Source organism: Ahaetulla prasina, chromosome 2, assembly GCF_028640845.1.
Source record: "Ahaetulla prasina isolate Xishuangbanna chromosome 2, ASM2864084v1, whole genome shotgun sequence".
In the NCBI taxonomy this organism is placed as follows: Eukaryota; Metazoa; Chordata; class Lepidosauria; order Squamata; family Colubridae; genus Ahaetulla; species Ahaetulla prasina.
The window spans coordinates 32,306,890-32,325,550 of NC_080540.1; the positions used below are offsets into that span (position 1 = coordinate 32,306,890).

General features: G+C 35.4%; 1 protein-coding gene across 1 annotated transcript in view; it reads right to left on the bottom strand.

Annotated features, from left to right (window-relative positions):
- CFAP20DC (CFAP20 domain containing) overlaps positions 1-18,661 on the bottom strand; it is a 203,844-nt gene that overhangs the window by 173,244 nt on the left and 11,939 nt on the right. Inside the window, exons 3-5 of the mRNA XM_058167803.1 lie at positions 15,880-15,969; positions 14,609-14,702; positions 6,849-6,921 (exon numbers count right to left, since the gene is read on the bottom strand). Coding sequence (XP_058023786.1) covers positions 6,849-6,921; positions 14,609-14,702; positions 15,880-15,969 — 257 coding nt within the window. The remainder of the gene's footprint in view (positions 1-6,848; positions 6,922-14,608; positions 14,703-15,879; positions 15,970-18,661) is intronic.

The window sequence follows — 18,661 nt, forward strand, 5'->3', positions numbered from 1 at the left end:
TAAAATATCTTAAGATCAGACTTATGAGAATTATGGATGCTTTTGCAGATTTTTTTGTTGGTTGATCAAAATCTGCCACAGAACAGAATGCAAAAAAAAGTATGTTTATTTGAAATGAAATGTAAAAAAGAACAAATGCTATATAAAAATACCATATTTTTTGCATAATAATAAAGCAAAATGTACAGCAGAAGCCTGGAAGATTTTTATAGTTTTATCAAATGAAAGGTGGGAGGTGGAACACACACACGTCAGAGTAGTTATACAACTCATATACAGAACTGTATTTATCACAATGAAGGTACTAGCTAAGATAGAGAAATTAATTTCACCAGTACTGCCAAATATTGTCCTCTTCAGCAGATTTATATCCCAGAAAGAAATCATAACCTCAACTTAAGTTGAACAACTTAATGTGTTCAATTATTTTCCAAAACAGTCAACAGCTGTACAAATGAATATTAAAAAGTAATTAATATGTAATATGTCTAAACAGTTGAAAAGGGTCAATATGATATAGGGCCGGAATAGCTCAGGCTGTTAGAGCCTGTTATTAGAACACAGTAGCCTGCAATTACTGCAGGTTCAAGCCCAGCCCAAGGTTGACTCAGCCTTCCATCCTTTATAAGGTAGGTAAAATGAGGACCCAGATTGTTGGGGGGGCAATAAGTTGACTTTGTAAAAATATACAAATAGAATGAGACTATTGCCTTATACACTGTAAGCCGCCCTGAGTCTTCGGAGAAGGGCGGGATATAAATGTAAACAAAAAAATATATATAGGAATTAAGGTGCTGAACTTGTATGAGGAAGAGCTAGTCCACCCTAAGCCATGGAAAAACTCTGGGTGATTCTGGGCCAGTCATTCTCTCTCAGGATTTATCCACCCTACAAGGGGGCTGTTGTTTCGTAAATAGGCGATCTAGAGTGTGGGATTGAAAAAGCAGGATATAAATCTAACAAATTAATAAGTATTAAGGAAAATTGTGGCTCTCTCTTTTTAAATACAGACACACATTGAAATGGTGACACTGCTCCTGGATTATACCATTCAGATTAAAGGGGTAAAATTTACACATCTGAATTCTTCCCATGAAAAAGCTCCCCCCCCCCCAATATTACCTAAAATCAATGTTATTAGGTTAGGCTTTTGAGGCTTTTTGCTTCATTTTAGCTTTTTCTTCATTTTATATTTTAAGGATTCTCTAATTCTCCATCATTATATTTTGTTTCATTTATCATATTATACTGGCCTTACTTTTTTTGCTGATTGCTAACATTTTTTTATGCTGTGCATGAAAGATGTCAGCCCTTCCATGATAACCAGTCAAGAGAGGCAACTAGATGAACTAATTCTATTTAATTGTAAGGCTAGATTAATAGAATTTTGAAAGTCTGAAGGCACAAACTCAGAGAAATATAGCTACCTTCAATAAGACTCTCCCACTAAAATGGATTATAATATATAAATACAGAAATGCTCAACCATCTTGTGGGGTATTAGTCAAGCTAGATTTGAGCAGCAGGGCACAATGGAATATGAAAGGCTTAAACAAATTTTTTATGAGAATGTTTATATATTTGTGGTGATTCATAGACTGTGGACATAGTTTATATATTATTTGAATGCCAACTGTGTAAGAAAGGGAGGTTGATATCTTGGGTCATACATCAGAGAAATGGCTATTGGGATTCATACATTAAAACATCACATTTTATGTGTGGCCAGAAACCAAATATTACATATAGCACAGCCCTTCATCTGAATAGAACAATATAAACGAGAACTGAATATGTGGAACTGATTGGCTAAATTGTAGGGTGATAGAGAAATATTACAAAATATATTTTGTTATACGTAATATATATTGTATCAATAGAAGATAATATTTGTAATTTAGGACTGAAATGAGGAGTCCTTTGTGCTCTCTGAGATTAGTTGTTTTCTGCAGACATTTCATTATCAAACTAGGTAACATCATCAGTGCTACAAGGAGTGGGGTTTTATTTTTATATGCTAGTGCTGTGATGGGGAAACTATGGCACGCATGCCACAGGTGGCACGCAGAGCCCTCTCTGCGGGCACACAACCTGTCACCCTAGCTCAGCTGCACTGTTCATGCGCCTCCAGCTGGCCAGCTGATTTTCGGGTCTCTCTCACGCATGCACGGGTGGTTGGGGTACATGCGCGAGACACATGAACATGTGTGGGGGGCTGGGGGGGTTGCATGCACATGTACAGGGGTCGTGTGTATGTGCACAGGGTAACGCATGCATGCATGGGGGTGGGGGTCAGGCAGGGGTTCGCATGCGCAGGAGTGAGATAGCACAGGGGGAGGTCACGCACACATTGTATTATGGGTGAGGGCGCGCGCTTTCAGCATGCAACGACAGGAAGGTTAGCCATCACTGTGCCCTGTCAGTGTTGGTGGGAGTGGTCTTGGAAGTTCCTTGAATAGGTTGTTTATCGTTAGCTTGTATGTCTGCATTGCTAGTTCTTTGATGGCATATTGTTTACTCCTTGATTGTTGATCGAGTGTCAATCTCTGTCTTTCTTATTGTTCATTTGTACTTTATATTTGGATAGATTCTTATGGCTAATTACTAAGGTATTATTATTATAGGCTTCATCAAAAATTCTAAAAAAGATAATCACAGCTGTCATCTGTCACTTCATTACAATGTAAATGACACATGAAGAGAAAAAAATCACGAATATTAATCTGTCTACACAGGACTTATAATTATAATACTATTAATTCCTATAAAAGAAATTATATAAACTCTTCTACAATGGTGCAGAAATCTGTTGAATACTATGTGGGTGGGGAAATTAATGTTAAATACTATTTTCTGTTATTAGAATTGTAACTTATTATTAAGATACCTACTTCTGAAAATAGGGTTTAATGCATTATTTTCTAGTGTATCGTGTTTCTGTGTAACTGACATGGAGATCATTGATTTTTATAGAATATGAAGTGCTTTAATGACTCCTAAAAGTTGAGGATTTAGGGAATGCTTATGGTATTTATTTATAGGAACACTACAAAACTCTTCAGATACAATAACATGCCTTTTAGCCAAGTAGTTCATTAAGAAATCAATGCAGAACTTTATAAAAATGTCTATAATGCTCTTAGGGAATTATTACCAATACGATAGATGAGATAAATACCTGGTTCAGAGTTCAATAAGCAAAGGGCTAGCTAGGAACCTTTAGGAATCAATCCTCAGATAATAAAGTCACTTTGGCTCTTAAAAAAATGTACAGGCCCACTGCAAGGCAGATTTGAATGAAATACAGTGCAAAGTTGGAAGAGTTCAGAGTTTTCTGCAGTAAGAAAGTCTACCTCATAGAGTTAAAAATATATCTTCAAAATGAAGAACACTTTATAAGAAGACTTGGGCCAGACATTCTCTCTCAGCCCAACTCACCTTACAAGGTTGTTATCGTGAAGAAAAAAGAAGGAGGAAGCAGTATTAGCTATGAGCACTGCCTTGAGTTACTTATAAAATAATAAAGGCAGAATAACAATCTAATTAATAAAAAAAACATATAGCAATAACAAATAGACTTGTATACTGCTTCACTGTGTTTTACAGCACTCTCTGGATGGTTTACAGAGTCAGCATATTGCCCACAACAATCTGGGTCCTCATTTTACTGACCTCAGCAGGATGGAAGGCTGACTCAACCTTGAGTCAGGATTGAAAAGTCAGAAGGGTTAGCCTGCAATACTGCATAGTATGTTCCATTCCACATGATCCAATATCTAAATTAGTGATTTACAAACACTGCGTTTTATCACACACTACAGAAGCCTTCAGCGAGAATATTCAAATGTCATTTTGAAGTGATTTAGTTTGCAAACACAGGTAGATTTCGGCTTACAACCATTTGTTTAATGACCTTTCAAAGTTATGACGGCATTGAAAAAAGTGACTTATGTCCAGTTTTCACACACTTACGACCACTACAGTATCCCACTGTCACGTGATCAAACTTTGGGTGCTTGGCAACTGACATGTATATACAATGGTTGCAGAGTTCCAGGCTCCTGGGATTGTCATTTCAACCTTCTTAGGGAGATTCTGGCAAGTCAATGGGGGAAGTCAGATTCTGTTAATGACCACAGGATTCACTGAACAACCATAGCAAAGAAGGTCATAATATTGGGTCTGATTCTTTTAACAACCACCTTGCTTAACAACAGAAATTCTAGTCTCCATTGTGGCTTTATGTCTAGGACTGCTTGTTAAGAGTTTCTAATATATAAGCCTTGGAACATGAAACTAAGTGGACTTCTGGTACACTTCAAACAGAAAATAGAAAAATAAGTAACTTTTAGTAGACAGAAGTCCTTGGAGACGTTCATGAAATGAAGCTCACAACTGAATTTACATTCTCTTTTTACAATGGAGAATTAGCAATAGCACTTGGACTGATATGGTGCTTCACAGTACTTTACAGCCCTCCCTAAGCCGTTTACAGAGTCAGCATTGCCCCCAACAATTTGGGTCCTCATTTTACCCACCTCAGAAGGATGGAAGGCTGAGTCAACCTTGAGCCTGGTGAGATTTGACCTGCCAAATTGCAGGCAGCTGGCAGTCAGCAGAAATAGCTTGCAGTACTGCACTCTAACCACTGCACCAATTTAAATACTTAAATTATTTTAATGATGTTATGGGGTAATAGTTAAGATGCTGGATCAGAGCAAGGTGGCCTTAGCTTCTAATCTTCCTTTAGTCAAGGAAAACAGCTGGATACTGTTGATACCAGTCACTCTTTCTCAGTTCTATTCACCATCAGGCTCAGAACAGAATGGAATAACAGAGTTGGAAGGGATCTTGTAGGTCATCTAGTCCAAGCAGGAGATCCTACACCATTTCTGAAAGATGGCAGTCCAGTCTCCTCTTGAAAGCTTCCAATGTTGAGACTCTGTGACAAGCTTGTTGAGAAACAAAACTCTTCACTGCTTCATGGATGCATCACATTTCTATGTGAATTGCAGCAAGTAGAGGACAAAGTATAGGACCTTCCAACCAAGCAGGACAAATGCTAGGAACAACATGTGAATTCTTTCCAGTTATTTCCTCTATAGCAATAATATGCTGGGACAAGATCACAGTTTACACTATATAAATAAATGAGATTTAAGAACACAAAACACTTGAGTGTAGGTGCACAAGATTAAAAGCACCCAAATGCAATTTTTAACATTTTATCAATAATGGATTAGACTTTTTCTTTTATAACAACACTTTACAACTGCATTATTTCAGTATTACAAAATCCTTTCAATATCAGTTTACTTGGTGGCAGAAATATGTGGTTATTTTTATGTTTTATGTTCAGTATTCTAAGCAGACATAAGGGAAGAAAAAAGAGGGAGAAATATACCCCATTAAATGTTACTGTAGAGTCTCTGAGTTTCTATAGAAGCAGTTGAAAATATTTATTTAAAATGCATCTCACTGCCTTTCCCTGAAAAAGCTCAAGGCTAATAAAATGAATAAAACGTCAAACTCATAATCTAAAACAAGGTTTATATAAGCAATAAAAAAATCATAACAATGAAACATGATTTTACTTGTGTCTTTCACCAACCAAATTGTAGAGGAACAGGACCATAAGTTACCTTAACATAAGATGGGTGGCCTTTAAAATAGATAGATAGATAGATAGGGCTGAAGCATTTTAAGCCCCCCATTTCCTGAACTATGAGGAGGAAGAGGTGGTACAGCACAACCAAATTTGCAAAATTCTGTTATGATAGCCAATCACAATAAAAATAGTTTTAGTCATCTGGGGAGTTCATTTTCTGGTCTGGTCTACCTAGTGGAGATGACATAAATAATCTACAGGTCCTCAATTTATGGCCACAATTGGAGCCCAAAATTTCTGTTGCTAAGACAGTTGTTAAGTGATCCTTTCCTCATTTTATGACCTTTCTTGCCACAGTTGTTAAATGAACCACTGCAGTTGTCAATTTAGGAACATGGTTGTTAAATTAATCTGGCTTCCCTATTGATTTTGCTTATCAGATCACAAGACCCTGCAACTGTCATAAATATGAGCCAGTTTCCAAAAGGCTAAATTTTGATCATGTGACCATAGGGATGCTGCAACGGTTGCAAATGTGAAAAATGTCCATGTCACTTTTTTCAATGCTGCCCTAACAGTTACTAAGTGAAGGGTTGTAAGTCAAGGACTACCATGGCAGTGTAGTGGTTAGAATGCAGTATTGCAAAGCTAATTCTGCCAATTGCCAGGAGTTCAATCCTGACTGGTTTAAGAGTGACTCAGTCTTCCATCCTTCTGAGGTGGGTAAAATGAGGATCCAGATTGTTGGGGGCAATATGCTGACTCTGTAAACTGCTTAGAGGGCTGTAAAAGCACTATGGAGCGGTATATAAGTCTAAGTGCTGTTGCTATTGTGTTGGCACTGGATTTTCCAGGCACTGTCAAACCAAAACAAATGAATAAATAAATCAAGGCCGAAGAAGAATAAATTTATTTCACCCTTTTAAAGTGTCAAAAGTAATTATTTAAAGTCTGTTCCTAAAATCAGGAATTAGTCATCGGATTACTATTTATAATAATAATAAATTTATTAATATACTGTATTTTCATTATGACAAATATGCTTAAATTTTCTAAAAGATTTAAAATGCTTAAAATCATCAAAAAACAACCAAATAAACAATTATTCTATATCAGTTTGATTATATATTACTATTTAACCTAAAAGCTGTTACATATAATTAAAAGAAGCCAGTATTAACTCATTTGCTTAGTATCTACAGCACATCAAACATGATAATGAAGTTCTATATTATCTTACAGTAACTCGGCTGAGAAATCTTGTCCCAGTGGAATGTAAATTTGAAGTACCAAAAATTGCTGGATCAGTCCAACTACAGCAAAATAAAAGAAATAAATTAAGAATAACATGAAGATTCATGTATTTCTTTCATATTTCTCAAAATGAAAATACTATGAAAATAAAATTAAATTATAAAATAGAATTTAATTATTTTTAAGATAAAAAATTAATAATGTTCTTAAAAAAAAATTGTACTCCAAGTAGAACTAGAACAAAACATGGAATCTAATTATTTTATTTAGTTTTCCACTATGCTGACAGAGTGCATATTCAAAATATATTTTACAAGGACACAAAATTAATTAATGCCTTAACATTGCGACACAAATTCTTGCAAAAATGCATAATAATTGAACCTACAGATGACCAACATAAACTTTAGTTGAACCACTTAAAGCAATTAATACCCCAGCAGAATCGAGTTTAGAAAAACTGTAGACAAGTAAGGGTTTAATTTAATCTGAATGTTCAAAATGAAATGGATAATTTAAATTGGAAATTTAACAGCAAAGGTTCTTGTAAAATCAAAACCCACTCACAAGCGAAAATGGCTTTCAGGAATAAAGCTTGAACAAAATCTGAATGTATTGCCCTTGAGGCTGCTTTAATACTCTATGAAATCTAAATAGAAGCTGCCAATTCTGAAAAAAAATCCTCTTAATTTTCTAAGACCACCTCATTGTGAACCTTAATGGAACTGACACTCTAGATACTTACCTTCTGCCTGCCTGGGTTAGTCAATGGGCTAGTAAGTCTCCCAAAAGATCTTTCTATTCACCACTTTAAGCTGAATGTTGGACCTTAAACTGATTGTACTGGGCCTTTCCTATATTCTTTTGAAAAATAACCGCATTTTGTGAATCACAGGAATCAGGGAACTATAGCATAGAATCTCAACTTATACAGTTTCAATTAACAATATTTAGTACGAGAACAGCAGCGAAAAAAATGTGTTCTTTTTTTCCCCAAGATTTTTTTTTTTTACGTATAGACATCAATGCATGGACAGTGTGTGGCACCTGGGTATCGTACATTTTGGTGCAAATAAGAATAATAACATTAATCACATTTGTTACATCCTCAAACTTATAGAATTCTAATGTTAATACACCTATTTGTATTAAATTATAGTCCTTCATTAATTATTCAATGTTTAACCTAAAAGCTGTTACCAACACGGTTAGTTACTAACACAATTGTTAAGTGAATCTGGCTTCCCTATTGACTTTGTTTGTCAGAAGGTCACAAAAGAAAATCATGTGACTTTAGGACACTGCAACTGTCATAAATATGATTCAGCTGCCAAGCATCTAAATTTTGATCACATGACCATGGGGATATTGAAATGGTTGTTGAGTGTGAAAAATGGTAATAAGTTATTTTATTTTTCAGTTCCATTGTACTTTGAACAGTCACTAAATGAACTGTTGTAAATCGAGGACTACCTATATTGGATATACGGTGGAATTATAGCCTGAGGGTTTTTTTTCTTCACACTCACTTATAGCACCTATAAGCAATTTTAAAATATAGTTCAGGCGGAATGGAGGCATTGCTGCTGGCAGTACTCAAAATTTTATGTATAGATTGCAGAACATCCCAGGTTTAATTTCTTGTATCTCCAGATAAAGGAAGGAAATTCTGGGGAATCCCTCTCAGTCAATTAATCCAGAGCAAGGTGGACATGGTATATCTCATTTTAGAAAACTTTCCTTTATTCTCTACGTTGCTGTAAAAATGTTGTAAACTCTTTAATCCAGGGATGAAATGCTACTGGTTCGGGCCAGTTCGCCCAAACCGGTAGTAAAAACTGCTACTGGTTCACCGAACCGATAGTAAAAAAAGTTAAAAAAAAAAAAGTTCCGAAAATCATCTGAGCGACGTACAATCATCAGGACTATTTTTTTTTTACTTTTTAAGCATTTTTACTACCAGTTGTCTGGAACTGGTAGTAAAAAATGCTTTAAAAAGGAAAAAAAAATCACTTTCACAGCTGTGGCGCGTGAGCCTGGGAACCTTTTTTTAAAAACATTTTAAAAGCATTTTTAACTACCTGTTCTCCGGAACCGGTATTTAAAAATGCTTTAAAAAAGTAAAAAAAAAAAAAAAAGGTTCTGAAGATCGTGTACCACAGCTGTGCTCATCGGAACCTTTTTTTTTCCTTTTTAAAGCATTTTTTACTACTGGTTCCGGAGAACCGATAGAAAAAAATGCTTTAAAAAAGGTGGAAAAAAGTTCCCAAACTCGCATGCCACAGCTGATTCCCCCCCTCGCTGTTCTACTTACCTACCAAAGCCTCCTTTTTGTGTGTATTGTGCATGTATGCGCACAGTGTGCATTTGGTGCACAGTGCGCACGCACAGCATGTACTTTGCGCACATGCGAGCCAGCAAACCGGTGGCAAACTGGTTCAGATTTTACCACTGCTTTAATCTACATCACAAATCATCTTTGAAGAACAATGAATAGAGTGAGAGGCTCATGTAAATATTAAGAAATATCAATTTCACCTGTTTTTAGTCCTTGTACAATTTTTAAACCTGCAAATGTTCTTTTAATGTCTTGATTTTAAACATGCAGAATAAAAATGGAAATAAATACAAAACAGGAAGAGGCAGATTGTAATCTCCATTTCAACCAAGAAAAAAAATGACAATTCATAAACATCACAATAAAGCCTTAGGTAAATAAGAATTCTCAAATTAAAATTAAGCATGTTGTCCCAAAATGCGTCAATAATTTATATTTTCATTTTTCATTACAGATACATTAATTTTTTTTCTAAATAGAAAACTGTAATATTAATTGAAAAACGTAAGTTATACAATACTTTTAAAGTAGGATGCCATTAAAACATCCAAATTGAAAGGTTTAAACTTGGCTCCAAAAATAGTAAAATTTATTTCTAGAGGGAGAGAATTCACAAACACAGAAAGGCATTAGCAGCATATGATCTGAAAATCACATTTCAGCAGAAGTGAGTCCAAGCTGCTTAGTCCTACCATTGAAAAGTGAGGTCTTTAAGGGCACACTCCTTGCACATGTTTTGCTGGTGATTGATCTCCAGGTTACTTCAAGATATAGCAGAGACATGTAATTCTCTTGCATGGCAACTTATATCGTCAGATGTCATTGCCAAGGAAGTCTTCAAGGAAGACTCCAGTACTTGTGCAACACACACATATAAAATTTGCTAGTTTGTATGCGGGCCTAGTAAAACTCTACTAGGGTATACTGCAGTATACCCAAATTCTCTGCGGCAGAAGAATTTCCAAACTTTCGCAATGAAGGAGTCAAAAAACTATGTGCAGTTTAGAAAATGTTGAGGAAACCCCATGGTCAGGTATCTAGTAATTTATGGAAAATTTATCCAAATTGAGTAAATTATATCAGCCCTTAGAGGTGGATTTTTTTAACCCTTTGCCTAGCATTTTTAGAGGAGACCAAAATTATAGTTAGTCCTTGAATTACAAACACAACTCAGACTCAAATTTCTGTTGCTCAGTGAAACATTTGTTACAAACTGTGTTGCCACAGTTGTTAAGGGAATCTGGCTTATCCACCGATTTTGCTTATAGGAAGGTGATCACATGACCCCAGGATAGTGCAACCATTATAAATATGAGTCAGCTGTCAAGCATCTGAATTTTGATCATTTGACCATAGGGATGCAACAGTTGTAAGTGTGAAAAATCATCATACGTTATTTTTTTCCAGTGCTGTCGTAACTTTGAACTGCCACTAAATGAACTGTTGTAAGTTGAGGATGACCTCTATTTTTATGGCAGCAACAGTGTTAGAGCCTTCTTGTGTGAAAGAATTACAGCAAGACTTGACCATGTTTTTAAATATCTCTAAATTTTTGTTTTCAGAAGTATAATTATTTCTAAATGAATTTAAATGGCCCATTTCCTAGATCATTTGCAAAATGCAATCTGACATAGGGTTAGGGTTATTTTTAAAGACTGTTCCGTACAGGAAGAAAAGACTGTATTTACTGAAAACTTGTATGCGAAGTTACTTATTGACTTACTGTTGCAACAAAAATAGTGGTGTTAAAGCAAACAATGATATGACTATCCGATAGAAATATTTCTTTCATCTAAATTCCTAGAATTCTCTCAGTTTACTTATTAATCTGGATTTGAACTCCATTCCTGCAATCCCATGAAGGATTTTCTTTCCCTGCAAAGGAGGAGAGGGGAAACCCTTCAGTGGGCTGTAAAAACATTTGAGAAGATAAGGGATGCTTGCTGGGAAGACTTTACCTCTGTACAGAGCTAAAACCATATGGCAGCCAGCCTTTTCACTCTCAAAGAGCTGCCTGCTGGAAGGATTTCAAGCTGAGCTGAAATCCTCTAGCAGATAGGTCTTTTGCTGTATCTGTTTAATAACCTGGGAGATTGATTAATGACTGCTACTGGGAGTGCTGGAATTGGAGTTGTTGAGTGAAGCACGTGGGCATCTTGCTTAATGACCGCTTTGCTCAACAACTGAGATCCCAGTCCCAATTATGGTTGTTAAGTGATGATTACCTGTACAGGAAGGGATATTTCATTCTTAAAGGCAGATCATGTGCATGCCTAAACTATCCTTTTTTAAAATGGCCCACTTTTCTTCTAAAGCAAGGAATTTACTGTTTGACTGGGAATGCAGCTCAATGTTTTGTTCAGAAAAGTAGCCAAGAAAGACAAAAATAGTTAGGAAGAAGCCTGGGAGCTGAAGTCCTAACTAGGAACTAAAGTCCTAATAGGAAACAACTGTCTTGTGATCGGTCATGCCCCTTATGAAACCAATCTTGAAAAGAAGCAAAAGTCTCCCAGGGCAGCCATTTTTCTGCAAATGTCCAAAGAGGATGGGTTGTTTTTTTTGTAAGTATGCTGTATTGTGCCTTTAACAAAAATTTGACACTCCATGAGTGTGGAGTAGCTTTTGTATTTCCTTCTACCACTTTTGCTTGCTCTTCAACCTTTCTTGTATTGTTTTTGTATAACCTGGTAATAAGTATTTCTTTGCTCCAGGACTTATTTGAGTTTAAGTAGGTGGCCAGCACTTACAGAGTATCAGAAGCTTGTCTGGATTCTAATGGAGAATTAGTGAAGCAGTCCCTATGAGTATAGATACTTCAAGGCCTTATTTTCCATTTGTAATTCAAGGGAATTTATCCCAGAATGGGAAATGCTGGGAACAGAAGCTTCATTTGCATTTGGCTGCAAGTAGGATAGTGGATTTCTCAAAGAAATTGTACACTCAAGCAATATTTCTTGTTACACTGTGTGGGGAGGAAGCCTTAACAATATATAATTATTCTGAAGTTTTTTTTTAAAGACACTGCAGTTCCAAATTACATTGTAGTTTTTTTTTGTTTTTTTTTGTGGAAGACTAGAATATACTGCACACCTTGCAGGAATGCTGCGATTCATTTTGAAAACATATGCAAATTTTGGTAGACATTGTCATATAACTCAAAAGGTCATCAGCAGTGAATTTTAGTCAATACCTTTTGACACAATGACAGGTTTATAATCAATATAGAAGGCAGAAAAATAAAGGAAAGCCTTTTGAAGATCGAATGGGTGTGTGTGTGTGTGTGTGTAGGAATTAATATATCCTACGCAGTTGAAATAACCAAAAGCCATTTCAAGATAAGTACAATTAGATTAACATCCACCAAGAAATGGCAGACAGTAGCAATCACTGGAAAGAAATGGAAAAAGGCTCCTCTAAATGTTTTTAGATCTGAGAAATTACATGCTAAAAGCAGCAGTAATCAAAACGGAATAAGTCTGTGTCTCTGTAGTGGGACAGTAAATTAGCTTTGGAATTGTTTTGCATTTGAGAAAATCTTGTCATAAATAGGGCACAAAAAGTCATAAAGGACGTAAGTCAGGTCACTGCATAGTAATGAAAAACAATATAGAATAGAATGGAATAGAATAGAATAAAGTTCTTTATTGGCCAAGTGTGACTGAAGACACAAAGAATTTGTCTTGGTGCATACGCTCTCAGAGTAAATAAAAGAAAAGATACATTTGTCAAGAATCATATGGTGTTTGTGATTAGATATAAGCAACTTGTTTAATGGAGAGTTATTAGATTCTACATCTATTTATCATATAACTTAAAAAGCTTTTCCTTTTTGGTTTACTGATGGTTTACTGATTTAGTGTAAAAGGAGATTGAAGTAAAATTTAAATTTGATACAGGAGCTCAAGCAAATGCTTTGCTACGGAGAACATTTTGGGAGTTGTGTAGTAAGAACAGCCTTTTTAAGAATGACCTAATCCTTATAATTTATGGAGAAATCTTTATGCACAATGGTTGCTGAGTGTCAAGCCTTAAAAACTATGTTGTTGTTTTGTGATGAAAATTTTTTCTCTTCTAGTATTTGGAAGGACAGTATACGAACCTTTGGCTTCAGTGTATTTGCGCTTTTAACATAAGAATAAGTGTTTGCTTTCTAATGTTTTATGGCCTTGGTGAACTTCAAGGTCCTCAACATATACATACTGATTTAGCAGCAGGCTTCCATCATATATGGATATAAAAGGTAGGTAATGCTTGATAGATTATATGGCAAATGGAAATACCAAGGGTGGCTCCTAAAGAGTTTAGTTATTGCATTTAGTTGAGAATGCAAGTTTATGAAATGTAATGTAGCATTAGAATATCCCTACAATTGAAGCAATCCGGGTCATCTTATTGGTATAAAATATTTTTTGATTCTTGCTGATGAAAACAATAGATATTGTTAGGTGGAATTGTAAGAATATACAGCACGTTTAACTACATCTTTGGGATGATATTACTTCATTGTTTGCTCTATCAACTTAGAAATCCCTGAAAAAGTATTCGAAGAAAAAAAAATGAAAAACTCTTTGACAATATAAAAGTGATATATATTAAAACATTCCAAAGAAACTGGAAATTGCCAAACCACCCCTAAAATTCAGGGAAGATTCAACATGGTCTAGAAGTTGTTGTTGTTGTTGTTGTTGTTCAACATGGTCTAGAAGTTGTTGTTGTTGCTGTTGTTGTTGTTATTATTATTATTATTTGTTTTTACTTTAGTGCTGAAGAAATAGCTAAAACTGTAACTAGCCAGCTATTATTCCGCTAATCCAATGCTAACTTAATTAACAGCTAGGGCTGTGCATAGCACTAGACACAGCTGCTTCACAAAAACCTTAATGGAATTAAAATATCTCTGCAAGAAGCATATTACACAACTACAACCTTTGGAATGATTGTGTAGCTGCTCCGAAAGCACTTTCCAGCTATCTTCCTGTTTGTGTGCTTGAACAGTCAATTCATTTAGTGCAGGGGTCTCCAACCTTAGTAACTTTGAGAGTAACTTAGTAACTCTCTGGGAGTTGAAGTCCACAAGCCTTAAAGTTATTAAGGTTGGAGACCCCTGATTTAGTGAAACATACAACTGGGGAACTACCTGATGAGTCTTCGGAAGGCAAGGCTGCTTAGAATAGTGGTCTCCATCCTTGGCAACTTTAAGACTTGTGGACTTTAACTCCCAGAATTCCTCAGCCAACTCTGGGAACTGAAGTCCACAAGTCTTAAAGTTGTCAAGGTTGGAGACCCTGGCTTAGAAGCGTCATAAAGGGATGTTTTGTTCCCATTAATATACTTTGCACACCACTTGCTCTGTAAATATCATACTGTCTAATATGTTCTATGACATTTTATAATACTTTTACACTTACGAGTTTGCTTAGTTTCTTTTGGAAGCTGCATCTTGTTGGTTTGACCGCTTCCTTCCAGCACAAAGACGAAACCTTTCACTTCCTTATCATATTCCTAACAAACAAATAAAAAGTATGTCATCATCAAAATATCTCATGCAGCCGAATAAATACATAATCTGCATGTTTTATTAATCATCATGCCTATTTGCCTATGACAGAAATGGTTAGCCACACTCATACTTTGTAACTGTTAAGGTGAGTGATGTTTGGTTTAGGTCAGGAATTGCCACTACGCTTAAATGGTATTTTATAAGTCTAATACAAGAGGAAAGCTGGAGTATTAAAATGGAATGGATGCAAAGCCTGTACTCTCATGTCAGGAGATAATATATGTTAAATTCACTACCCAGTGTAGCATACTTCTGAAAATTAGCACACAGGATCCAATAAAAATAACCCTTTCTTGTGAAAAATGGCTTTGCAGTAAGGATGTCAGGGCCATCTTCCGCTTAGTATGTCAAAACATCATCCTTCATTTCACTAAGATTTACCATATTTATTTTATTGGTTTTTCTGTCTTGACAGCAACCTGCCATATTAAAACAGTTGCTTGCTTCACCATTTTATCCACATCAAGAAAAGCCTGAGCAGTTTCATGCAATTAGTTTAAGCAATGAAACTAAAACTTAAATTATATTTAGGAGTGAATAATCTTTTTAAGATGCTAACCATGTAGGCTTCATGAGGATATCAGTAACCACCTTCTTTCCATCCTCCTTCTCTGTATCTCTTATTTTGTGAAAAAGCCTGGAAATTACCAGATATCTTGAAAACATGCCCCAAACTTGTGTGTTTTATTTAGTCTTAATAAATATATTTCCTGAATAGAGATGTTCATTTTCTTAATAGACTAAAAGTTTGTTTTATTAAATAGAAAACATAAACAAACAAACAAATAAATATCTTTATCTTGTATGCTGCACAGTGTTATATGCTGTCTATGACATGGGTGGCTATATAAATTGACCAAATAAAAATAAATATTTACACACACACCCCGCCAAAATATATTCGAAACTTACAGAAACACAAAACATTGGAGATCTTAAATACACAAAAACCTAGCAAGTTTTATCTGCTTGTAGGCATCAAATAGTAAATCCTGTTCTCAGTTATTCTGCTGTAATGAAAGGAATAGTTACTCAAAGCTTTCATGTTTTTTTTTAAGAAAAAAAAATTAAGCTCTATACTTTATAATCAAGCTTTTACCATTTCTTTCCAAAACATACTTTCCCTATAACTGAAGGATTGCCAGAAATTTTCCATTTGGTCCCAGTGTTCTTGCCTTGAGCACTGAAGATTTCAACAAATGGGCCACCCTGCAATTAAAAAAAACCCAATCTGTTCCATTGTCATAAGAAATCAACAAGTGTAATACTTAATTCATAAGTACACCCATTCCATGTTCATTCTTACAGTGAATATGAAGTGTCATTATAAGCTTATTTCATCTGGATGCTCAACTGGTAACAGAAATTAGAAGTACATTTCAGTAGTTTAAATTACCAAAGTAGATGTACTCTTTTCTGGAGAAAATGGATCATGTTACAGTAATTTTGCAGTAATTTTCCTTGTACTGTAATGAAGTTGCCTTTGGAAAGTGTCCAAAAACTTCACCTAGTCTGAATTAATTGGGGCTCTCTAAATAGAACATATTATTTTAAGGTGATGGGGTTACCTACAAATCTATACACCTAAAGTTCTGCATGATACAGGACCTGGTTATTTGCAGAACTGCCTATACCCCACTGTGTCAGTCCATGGCACCAGATCTAACAGTGTCCCATGGTCCAGGTCCCTTCTGTGAAACAGTGCCATCTAGTGGGCAAAGATATGGAAAAGAAAAGAAGGCCAAATAATGACTTACTGATTGTTTATAATGAAAGACTGAGCGATACAGGACATAAGGACAATAAGAGGTACAGAATGTAGGGCGGATCATTATTTGGAAGTTTTAACTGGTCAAATTGTGGAAAGAAAGAAAGAAAGAGAGAGAAAGAAAGGAAGGAAGGAAGGAAGAGAGAAAGAAAGAAAGAGAAGGAAGGAAAAAATAGTGCAGACAGGACAAGTAAGAAAAAAAGAATAAAAATAATATGGCAACAGTAATGTAATGAAAGGTGATACTGAAATTGCTTTTAATAGAAAAGAATTATGCCATAGAAATGTGAAATTATGCTAATAGGGAGCATTAAAAAGACACCTGGTAGAATGATGAACTGAAAGAGGCTGCAGATGAGAAAAATACGTATACCGAATGGCAACAGCAAAAATGAGGACGAGAAAAAGACATACTATATATACAAAGAGAAAAAGACAACTGCAGAGAATTTATTGAGAGGAATGGTTATGCTTAGAAGGGTGAGAAAATGCAGAATTTTGATGGAAATGATAAAGAGTTTAGAGAGTGAAAAGGGTTGAACAAGGAGCATCCAAGAGAATGAACAAAATCGAAAATTAAAATGATGAAATCACTGGTGATGATATTGAAGTGAGGGAATGTTGGAAGCAACATTTTAGAGGTTAGCATGGCACTGATATACATCAAAGACTGGAACTTAAATGAATGCTGTAAATGCTAGTATCCAAGACAAAAGAAGATGAAAGTCATAAGACGTAAGAATATTGAAAAGTAATAAGGCTGCAGGGGTGGATAATATAATGTTAAATATGGATATGATTTGCTTATAGAGTAGCAGTGTAACTTGTTTAACATTTGCATGAAGTCTGACAGTTGGAGGAATGCATTACTGTTCCTCAATGTAAAAAGAAAAATAGTAGAAGTGAATGAAAAAAATACAGATTTATATGGTGCCCATCTGGTATTGTGACTTGGGTAACTAATCTCTCATTCAATTCAATACACCAAAAAAGATGAAAATAGAAAGGAAAAAAGGCATAATGTCTCACTCAGGCCACTCTGCGCAATTAAACCCTTTAAAAAAACAGGTTCATCTAATGCCCAGCCCAAAGCACAAGGAAATAATAAATCTTCAAGAGCATTATTTGATAAGAAGTTGTTATGGGAATAAATGGCATGCTTAATAAACATTTTCGATTTGTGAAGGGAGTAAGACTAGGATTTCTGATGGCCACTTGATGGTTTAATATAATTATGTTTAATGTTTAAGGAACTGTAGGGACATTAGAGCTGTGTTGTTGTAGCTGTGAATGCAAATGATGCTTTATCGTTGGATGAGAGCCGCAATAACTTTCAGCAAATGTTGGAAAGATTGTATGCAGTGTGGAATATGAATCTAAAAATTAAGTTAACAAAGAAGGCCGAGAGTGGCTGATAAATGAACGTGGTTTGAATATGAATCTGAGTGATCAATATGAAAGACGTTTGTTGGTGTGGGTTAGGCATGCAGACAAAATGACTGAGCATCAAATTGCAAAAACTGGTTATGTGAAGGATGAGTTTCTTCAAAGCAAGGAGAAGAAAAACCCTGTGGAGGGTGGCATACAATTGATGAGCTCCTCAAAGAGAAAGAAGTGAGCATTTTAAAGAAGAAAGTGTATGAAGCTGTGGTAGAAGCAAGTAAGGTTGGTAAGAATAGAGCCATATAGCGATAAAGCAAACCGTGTTGGTATAAATTAGATTCTGCTCTGTTTCCTTTCCTCTTATCTCATGTGTTTACGATTTCCTTCTCATTTTCCATGCTGTGCAAGAAACTGCTTATCTTGAAAAGGAGTAGCAATCAGAGCTATAGTATGTATTGTATGGAGGGTTTGTGACTTTCGTTGCTGTTTTGTTAGACTTTATTATATGCACACCTGAATAAAAGTGTTGATCATTATTTGGGACTGATAACTGTATGTTAGGATTATTTTTTGCAATATATTTTGTTATAAAGGTATAACTAATGATGTGCAAAGCTCACTCATTTGGGAACAGACTATTCCAGAAAAGTCCCGAACATTATTTTCCCCTTCTGGACATTCTTAGGTTGGTTCTGCAATTTACAGATGTAAATCATTTGTAAAGTAAACCGAGATATCCTGAGATAATTC